Source organism: Onychostoma macrolepis, chromosome 23 (genome assembly GCF_012432095.1).
Source record: "Onychostoma macrolepis isolate SWU-2019 chromosome 23, ASM1243209v1, whole genome shotgun sequence".
Classification (NCBI taxonomy): Eukaryota; Metazoa; Chordata; class Actinopteri; order Cypriniformes; family Cyprinidae; genus Onychostoma; species Onychostoma macrolepis.
In genome coordinates, this window is record NC_081177.1 from 23858792 (window position 1) to 23869282 (window position 10491).

General features: G+C 35.1%; 1 protein-coding gene across 1 annotated transcript; it reads left to right on the forward strand.

The window, feature by feature from the left end:
• Nucleotides 1-981: 981 nt before the first annotated feature.
• Nucleotides 982-9173, forward strand: LOC131532503 (aquaporin-4). Its single transcript, XM_058764199.1, has 6 exons — nucleotides 982-996; nucleotides 1982-2176; nucleotides 2652-2813; nucleotides 5251-5415; nucleotides 7190-7270; nucleotides 8958-9173. Exons 1-6 carry the CDS (start codon nucleotides 982-984, stop codon nucleotides 9171-9173), a joined length of 834 nt encoding a protein of 277 aa, XP_058620182.1.
• Nucleotides 9174-10491: the final 1318 nt, after the last annotated feature.

The following is a 10491-nucleotide window of genomic DNA, read 5'->3' on the forward strand; positions in this document are numbered from 1 at the left end:
ATAAGTTAATTGAATTAAGTTCACTTAACTTTTTTTTTTTTTTTAATTATTATGTACTTAATAATTTTAAGGCAACGGGCTTCCTCAATTTTTTTAAGTTAAGTCAACTTTCACTTTTTACAGTGTAATAATTCTGCACACCTGAATACATGACGTTTGTCATTTCCAGCCTTCTTGGACAATATATCACTTATAAATGATTAAATACAAAATGAATAGTAGTTATTAAGATTGATGTGGTTTGGAATTGGTAAAATGTGCTTGGAAATAAATATGATCAGAATATCAATGTGCCTAATAATTATGCACGCACTGTAAGTTAATAGAAAATAAAACACATTTGAGTGAAGCTCTATCAGCCTCATCTGATCTGATGAATTAAATTAAACTGAACTAAAACCCCTCTCAGTCTAAAGGCCAACAGAAGGTCCTTATTGCATATTTAGCTCATCTGGAACAGGCCACTTTAAAGAGCTGTCTAGCATCATAATAGGTGTCATGGCAACTGAATCGGGCTGTCGCCATGGCGATGATCACAGTACTTCACAAGCAGGATGATGAAAGGAGAGAAACGGTGCGGGTTTGCATTGGTTTATAATTGAAGGATGTTGGCGTTGAAACCCAACGGTGGCAGATAATGATAAACTCAGTGCATCTTATTGGCCTCACAGTTTAACTTGCTCTCAATCAAGCAGTGAGCGACCTGTTGCATCTAGCGACTGCTGCCAAGGGTTGTTGTTGTTATAGTGAATTAAAGCTTCATGTGTCCAATTGATGTTCATGATCATGCTGTGGTGAGGTTTGTCAGCGTGTAGCGGGACGGAGGGAGGCGGTGATCCCTTTGTGCCGGGCCTCCTGTAGTGTCCTCCGCTGGAATTAATTAGGCTCTCTCTGACAGAAGACGCCCTTCAGTCCAGCCCATGTCCTCAAACACACGCAACATCAGCACAGACACACGGACTATAAAACATCACACCTGGAATGGCCATAAAGGAGGTAAGGACAAATTTCAGAGTGACTGATTGGCAAAGTTTTAGAGATTCAGTTTCATTTGCATTCAATTTGCCGTGGATTCAGTTTGTGTGAATGATCAGGTTTTACAGTGAACTTATGAAGAAATGTCAGCTAAGAAGTTTGGGTGATTTAAGTTTGATGTTTTTCCCGCATTTTACCAAAATGAATAAATGGATTTCATGGTGACGTTACATCTGGATTTCAAAAAGGTATATATGTATTTAATTATTTATTTATTTAATGTGCTAAATGCAACAGTGAGACAATGAAAACATTAAGATTATAACATATTATAAACATTAAAATGATAAAAAAATAAGTTAATGTTTATAATGTGTTATAATCTTAATGTTTTCATTGTCTCACTGTATAGTTTTGAATGAAAAGCTATTAATTTCAACTATTAATTTGAAATAATTACAAACAGTTATATATATAATGGTTATATTAAGCCATTATGTATCCTAAACAATTAATTATAATATATTTATAAATACAGTCATTTATGTTATGATTTTCTTTAAAGCTGATTTGAAACAATATGTATTGTGAAAAGTGCTATACAAATTAATTTGACTTGACGACTTTTTTTATTTAGTGTCTCATTTTATTCATTAGTTTTCATTAGTGTCTGCAGTATGCTGTTTAGCTTCTTAAATGTAGTGAAACATGTTTTAACAGTTTTCTATCTCTAATAATTGTGGTTTGGATTTAGAAATAGTTTGCATTGAGATATTGTCATTGTATCTTTAATTTGAACTAAAAAAGTTTACATTCAAAAAATATTTGCCTTATCACACGAGAAGTCATGTTGTTTTATGGTTACAAAAATACGATATAAATACATAAATATGGGTATTTATTCATACAAATATTGTTTACCGGCTATTGATATAAAGCAGTGAATTAATCACAGGTTTAATGTCAGTTATTAATGCCGTTGATCTCTTCTGTCGACTCACACCAGGAGCTGAGGAGCCGTCAGTTCTGGCAGGGGATTCTGGCAGAGACTCTTGGTTCCCTGGTCTTTGTATCTGCTGTGCTGGGCTCTTTAGTGCCGGGGCCGGATGGGGCCTCCCCGGGGCCCATTTACCCAGCACTGGCTGCTGGTATGGCGACCGTGGTTCTGGGATATTGCTTTGGTGAAATCAGTGGGGCTCAGGTAAAGAAATGTGATTTTTAAATTATTTTCTTGTAACTCAACTGGTAAATCATAGTGTACACAATCAACGTCATGGGTTCATTTCCAAGAAACACAAAACTGTATAATAATACCTTCAATGCACTGTATGTTGCTTTGGATAAAAGCAAAAATAATAAATACAAATGTTGTTCAGAATTGATTAAAGAATTAATGAAAGTGCAAAGGAATGAATAAGTACAAATATGTATACCTTATTTTAAGGTGTCCTTGTTACAGTGTAATCATACATTTAAGTACTGAGTAATATTAATTAACTACATACTATGTGGTTAGGGTTAGGATTGGGTTTGGCTTAGGGTTACTTGCATGCAATTATGCATAATTTATTGTTATTATAATAGTAAGTGCATGTAACGTGTAACAAGGACACATTAAAATAAAGTGCTTCCAAAGTTAGTTTAGAGTGTAATTAATAGTGTGTTATTGGTGTTAGGTGAATCCTGCGGTGACTGTGGCTCTCTTGGCCACGCGTAAGGTGGATGTGTTGAGGGCTGTGGTGTATCTGATCGCTCAGTGTTTGGGTGGGATCCTCGCGGCTGGCTTCATGTACCTCTCGCTGCCCCTGAAGTCCGTGGCGCAGAACTACATCAACAAGGTTCAGAGGTTTTCACCACACAGGACATGTTCTGATTCACATTGGTCCTGGAACTACATTCATATGCACCTGTCAGATTTTAGAGTCGGGCTTTTTATCAACCTGAAATTTAAGGCTGGTTAATCCTATCATATTTCATGCACACATTTCTAAGGCCTCTAAAAAACTTGTTGCACACAATCTACTGCATCCCTTCCTTTAAAATGTGAGTATCAAATATGATATATCAGGCGTCATCATTGTATTGCATTGCATTATATGTTTTGCCCCTACAATAAAAACTACAGAGCTTTGATCATAAAACTAGACATTTAAATATCATCTCAATAAGACATGTTATTAGAAGATATAGAGTGACAACTAATATAAATATGGATTTTATGTAAGTAGTGTTATACTGTTACAAATATCTCACTGCTTTACGTTACAAGCGATCAGAATTTCATCTTATATTTGGTTATATAAATATTAGCATCTGCACCAAACTGCATAATTTCATTCATTATGGACCTCTGAATAAAATATAGGTGTTATTTTCCTCCTCAAGTATGAGCTTGATATTCTCACTGTATGATCCATAAAAGCCTGATCAAATATGATACAAAACATAAAACATATATGCAGTTAATAAACAACAACAACTATTCACACATTTGTTGACTGTTATTATATATATGTAGAGTGTATATATATATATATATATATATATATATATATATATATAGTAGTGCTGTCAAACGATTAATTGCAATTAATTGAATCCAAAACAACAGTTTTGTTTACATAATATATGTGTGTATTGTGTATATTTACTATGTATATATAACACACACATACAGTATATATTTTTAAAATATTGACATGTATATATTTATATTCATATAATTTATATTATATATAAATATATTTAATATATAAACATAGCATATTTTTCAGAAATATATACTTGCATGTGTGTGTATTTATACATATAATAAATATACACAACACACACATATATTATGTAAACAAAGACTTTTATTTTGGATGCGATTAATCATTTGACAGCACTAATATATACAGTGGGTCCGGAAAGTATTCAGACCCCCTTAAATTTTTCACTCTTTGTTATATTGCAGCCATTTGCTAAAATCATTTAAGTTCATTTTTTTTCCTCATTAATGTACACACAGCACCCATATTGACAGAAAAACACAGAATTGTTGACATTTTTGCAGATTTATTAAAAAAGAAAAACTGAAATATCACATGGTCCTAAGTATTCAGACCCTTTGCTGTGACACTCATATATTTAACTCAGGTGCTGTCCATTTCTTCTGATCATCCTTGAGATGGTTCTACACCTTCATTTGAGTCCATCTGTGTTTGATTATACTGATTGGACTTGATTAGGAAAGCCACACACCTGTCTATATAAGACCTTACAGCTCACAGTGCATGTCAGAGCAAATGAGAATCATGAGGTCAAAGGAACTGCCTGAAGAGTTCAGAGACAGAATTGTGGCACGGCACAGATTCTCTGGTCTGATGAGACCAAGATAGAACTTTTTGGCCTTAATTCTAAGCGGTATGTGTGGAGAAAACCAGGCACTGCTCATCACCTGTCCAATACAGTCCCAACAGTGAAGCATGGTGGTGGCAGCATCATGCTGTGGGGGTGTTTTTCAGCTGCAGGGGCAGGACGACTGGTTGTTTAACAGTTTACCTTCCAACAAGACAATGACCCTAAGCACACAGCTAAAATAACGAAGGAGTGGCTTCACAACTCAGTGACTGTTCTTGAATGGCCCAGCCAGAGCCCTGACTTAAACCCAATTGAGCATCTCTGTAGAGACCTAAAAATGGCTGTCCACCAACGTTTACCATCCAACCTGACAGAACTGGAGAGGATCTGCAAGGAGGAATGGCAGAGGATCCCCAAATCCAGGTGTGAAAAACTTGTTGCATCTTTCCCAAAAAGACTCATGGCTGTATTAGATCAAAAGGGTGCTTCTACTAAATACTGAGCAAAGGGTCTGAATACTTAGGACCATGTGATATTTCAGTTTTCTTTTTAATAAATCTGCAAAATGTCAACAATTCTGTGTTTTTCTGTCAATATGGGTGCTGTGTGTACATTAATGAGGAAAAAAATGAACTTAAATGATTTTAGCAAATGGCTGCAATATAACAAAGAGTGAAAAATTTAAGGGGGTCTGAATACTTTCCGTATATATATATATATATATATATATACACGTATATTTAACGAATTGATACAGGTTTGTGTTGAGAATTATGCTCCTTAGAGCTCTTTGCACTTATTTTCCAATCCATATAGATACAGAGATGACACTCAATGTTAACATCAATCAATCAATCAATCAATCAATCAAACAAACAAACAAAAAAACTATTTATTACAAATAAAAATTGCTTCTCATTTCCTTCTCTGAAGGTCCCAGTGGACATGAACGCAGGTCAAGCTCTCGGGATGGAGATTCTTGCCACGTTTCTCCTGGGTTTCACTGTATTTTCTGTGGAAGATCAGCGCAGGAGAGAAATAAATGAACCAGGGAATTTAGCCATTGGGTTTGCTGTGACCACTGCCATCTTTATTGCTGTAAGTGTGTGCTCTGGATGTGTGTCAGTATGACCTGCTGTATCGATTTGGGACTAATGGGAATGTAAGCCTGCTGATTTTTTTTTTTATTTGTCCATGTTTAGTGTACACTGCTATATCGTCATTTTACTATTAGTGGCAGCCTATATACCTAAAGTACCGAAAGTTTATTTTAATACAGAAATTAATACTTTTATTCAGCAAGGATACATTAAATTGTTCAACAATGACAGTAAAGATATATTGTCCAAAATATTTATATTTCAAATAAATTAACTTTTGAACTTTAGATTCATCAAAAAATCCTAAATAAAACAATGCATCAAGGTTTACACAAAAATTACACAAACTGTTATCATTGTTGATAATGATTAGAAATGTTTCTTGAGCATCAAATCAGCATATTAGAATGATTTCTGAAGGATCATGTGACACTGAAGACTGGAGTAATGATGCTGAAAATTCAGCTTTGCATCACAGGAATTAATTACATTTTTAACATACTGTATATTCAAATAGAAAACAGTTCTTTTACATTTTCATACTATTTTACAATAGTACTGTATTGTTGATAAAATACAAACCGAATTCCGGGAATGTTGGGACACTTTTTAAATTTGAATAAAATGAAAACTAAACGAATTTCAAATCACATGAGCCAATATTTTATTCACAATAGAACATAGATAAAATAACAATTGTTTAAACTGAGAAATTGTATAATTTTATGCACAAAATGAGCTCATTTCAAATTTGATGCCTGCTACAGGTTTCAAAATAGTCCTCCTCTTCTTTTCAAAACAGTTTGAAGACGTCTGGGCATCGAGGTTATGAGTTTCTGGAGTTTTGATGTTGGAATTTGGTCCCATTCTTTCCTGATATAGGTTTCCAGCTGCTGAAGAGTTTGTGGTCATCTTTGACGTATTTTTCGTTTAATGATGGGCCAAATGTTCTCTATAGGTGGACTGGAGGCAGACCAATTCAGCACCTGGACTCTTCTACTACAAAGCCATGCTGTTGTAATAGCTGCAGTATGTGGTTTTGCATTGCCCTGCTGAAATACACATCGTCTGGAGGGGAGCATATGTTGCTCTAAAACCATTATATACCTTTCAGCATTCATAGTCCCTTCCAAAACATGCAAGCTGCCCATACCATATGCACTTATGCACCCCCATACCATCAGAGATGCTGGCTTTTGAACTGAACGCTGATGACACGCTGGAAGGTCTCCCTCCTCTTTAGCCCGGAGGACATGGCGTCCGTGATGGTTTTTCAGCCCTTTGTTGCCCCCGTGCCAACTTTTTTGAGACCTGTAGCAGGCATCAAATTTGAAATGAGCTCATTTACTGGATAAAAGTGTAAAATCTCTCAGTTTAAACATGTGTTAAGATCTCTATCTTCTATTATGAATAAAGTCTTTTAGTTTTCATTTCATTCAAATTTAAAAATGTCCCAACATTTCCGGAATTCGGGTTGTAAAAGCAGCCTTAGTGAGCAGAAGAGACTTCTTTCAAAAGCATTAAAAATCTTACAGACCCCAAACCTTTGGACAGTGGCGTATGTGCCTCCCCTATAACTTTGGCATTGCTAGTGCTGTACACTACCAGTCACGCAACAGGACAGCTATTTTTAATTATTATATATAATATTTTTTTTTATAAATAATGATCCCTTCTGTCCTCCCTGCATGTATTATTGTAAATACACATATGTACATACTTACATACATACATATATTTATTTATTTTAACGTATGTGTGTGTGGATTTAGGGGAGGTTTTCTGGTGCCAGCCTGAACCCAGCTCGCTCTCTTGGTCCCGCTATAATACTTGGATATTGGGAACATCACTGGGTAAGCAAAGCAAAACTATTTTAAGCAGCTCTGTTGACTAATCAAATCTATAATACAAAACAAAACAATAATATTCTTGAAAAATTCCAATCAGGTTTTAAGTCTCAACACAGCACAGAAACTGCACTTTTAAAAGTTGTAAATGATATTTTACTAGAAACAGATAAAGGGAATGCCGTGGCTTTGGTGCTTCTAGACTTAAGCGCTGCATTCGATATGGTTGACCACAATATCTTGATTTCCAGGCTGGAGAGCTGTGTTGGGTTACAGGGAAAGGTATTGAAATGGTTTCAATCTTTTTTAACTAACAGAAGCTTTAGTGTTTCTATTGGCCAACATAGTTCGTCCTAACACCCACTTGCTTGTGGGGTGCCACAGGGCTCAATTCTTGCTCCAGTTTTATTCTCTATATTCATGCTGCCAATGGGTGCTATCTTTGAGAAATATGGAGTGTCCTTCCATCTTTATGCGGAGGATACTCAGCTGTACTTTCCCTTGCAGCATAAAAGTAAAGAATGCTTAGGACCTCTGTTAAATTGTCTAAACGAATTACAAATATGGTTAAAGCAGAATCTTTTAGTGTTAAACGAGAGCAAAACCGAAATCATTTTGTTTGGTTCAAAGTCATATGAAGACTATGCTCTTCAATTTGGTCATCTCTCTTCCTACTTTACACCTTGTGCTAAAAATCTTGGTGTTCTTTTTGATTGCAACCTGGGTTTTGAGAAACAAATTAGTGCAGTGATCAAATCAAGTTTCTTTCACTTACGGCGTTTATCAAAATCAAATCTTTACTTTCTGTAAAACAGTTTGAACAGATTATCCACTTGTTTGTTCTATCTCGTTTAGATTACTGTAACTCACTATACTATGGTATAAGTCAGTCTTCTATAATGCGTTTGCAGATGGTCCAAAATGCTGCTGCAAGATTGATTACAGGCAGACGAAGGTTCGACCACATCTCACCCATTCTTATTTCCCTAAACTGGTTACCAGTCAAATCTAGAATTACTTTTAAAATTTTAACTTTTGTTTTTAAATCTCTGCAAAACCAAGCTCCATCATATCTCTCAGAGGCAATCTCTAATTATAAACCAAATAGGTCCATAAGATCCAGTAATCTTGGCCTCCTCTCTGTTCCTAGATCTAGGTTCCATTGCAGAGGTGATCGAGCTTTCGCTGTTGCTGGTCCTAGTCTATGGAACAAATTACCAGCTTCTATCAGAGCTGCGCCCTCTTTGCCTGCATTTAAATGCTGGCTGAAAAAACATCTTCTGTCAATAGCTTTTGTCTAGCCATGTCAATTGTATTGTTATGCTGTGTTTTGATGTTCTGTTGTCTCTTATCTGTTTTATTTTATCTGTATTGTACAGCACTTTGGATCAACTGGTAGTTGTGTGAAAGTGCTTTATAAATAAATAAAGAAAGAAAGAATAAAAAAACAATAATTTTAGCTACTGGAGCAAATGGCAGCATGAAAACAATATACCTCCCATGGTCTCCCATGAACCTGTATAGGAATTTACCCTGCTGTAGTTTACTACTGCAATCAAAGGCCTAGAAATCTGAAAATAATTAATTGCATTGGTTGAATACAAATATTTAAATAAATATAGATGTGCAGAATTATTTTATGTTTTTACCAGTATTTAAAATGCTATGCATATATGCTTTCTGTTGTTTTCAGGTCTACTGGATCGGTCCAATCTTAGGTGCATTGCTGGCTGGAGTGTCTCATGAGTTCATTTTTGCCCCCAGTGCATCCAGACAGAAGCTGGTGGCTTGTTTGACCTGTAAGGACATTGAGATTGTGGAGACGGCCAGCGTGTCTCGATCGTCCCTGTCCACTGTCACACAGAGCGCCATGAGAAACAAACAAAACAACAAACTGGAGCACAGCTAAGCTCACACTCAGTTCTTTCAGAATGCAGGTTTTTACATTTAGTCACAAACAACCAATCAATGAAACATGAACAGAACAGATCTTGTGTAGCTTCTTCATAACCATGCTAACATGAATTGAGAGATGCAACAAGAGATTTAAGAATTATTATTATTATTATTAATTTTGAAGGTGAACAGATTGTTAAATCTGTAGAGAGAGAAAAAAAATCAAAAAGTTTTTCAGTAAGGTTTTGAACATGTTGATAATTCAAAAACCTTGGAAATTTGCATATCAAATATGATACATTAGGCTTTAGAGTTAACTAGCACATTAATATCTAATATTCCATAAAAGCCTGTGAATATTCTAGAATGTTCTGTTGTGGATCAGAAGCAGTACTATACTGTTTAAGCTGTCTATGTAAGTAACACCTTTTGTAAAAAGCTTGCACAAGCATAGATATTAAAGTGCCAAACATATGCCTATGTGGCTTGAGCTTGCTATTATGGTTCAATAGTATTATGTTCTTTTTCCACTGTTAACCAAATAGCTGCAGGATTTCTGCTTAAATTTCATTTTATGCTATAGTTGAAAGTGTTTAACAGCATTTAAAGTGTATATGTCAGTGTGTTTGCTTATAGTGTCAATATATCTTTTGTTGAATTATTTATAGCAAGAAATATAACTGTGTTCTTTCTTTTTGGCAGATGTACAAGATTTATTTTAATTTGGAGCAAAAAGTTTGACTTTCATATTTATGAATAATGGATTCCTAAACTCTTACTTTACTTAAATCATATCAAACTATAATCTTCTGTAAATTATATCAAATAGGAATACAAGCATAGCCATACATATACAATAACCTGCTTTTCATTGCCATGCATAACACATCACATTTAGAATTGCTATGCTACAAATTACTCTGATCCACATTTCACCTTGTAATAGTAGCGGAATTTAATAAACTTTAATATTCAAGTTTTGTTTCTGTGTTCTTACAGAAAGCATGTTGAACATGCTAATGCACAATGTTCAATGCCAATATTCCCATATCACCCCTTTTATGCATATAAATTTGCACACGCATATTCAAGTTTACACATGGATATGCTGTGCTGCACATTCATGCTAGAATATACATGCATAAATCATACATAGCAGCTATTAATAACACGCACATGCATTTAAACAATGAAGAACATCCACACAGTGCCAGCCAGCATTTTGTTTTGTTCAGCATGCATGTGTATGAGTGTGAGTGTGTGTGTAAGTGAGGGAGTAAAACAGATGAGATCAGCGATCCTAATTCACCATCAGCTCCTCTAACAGAGGG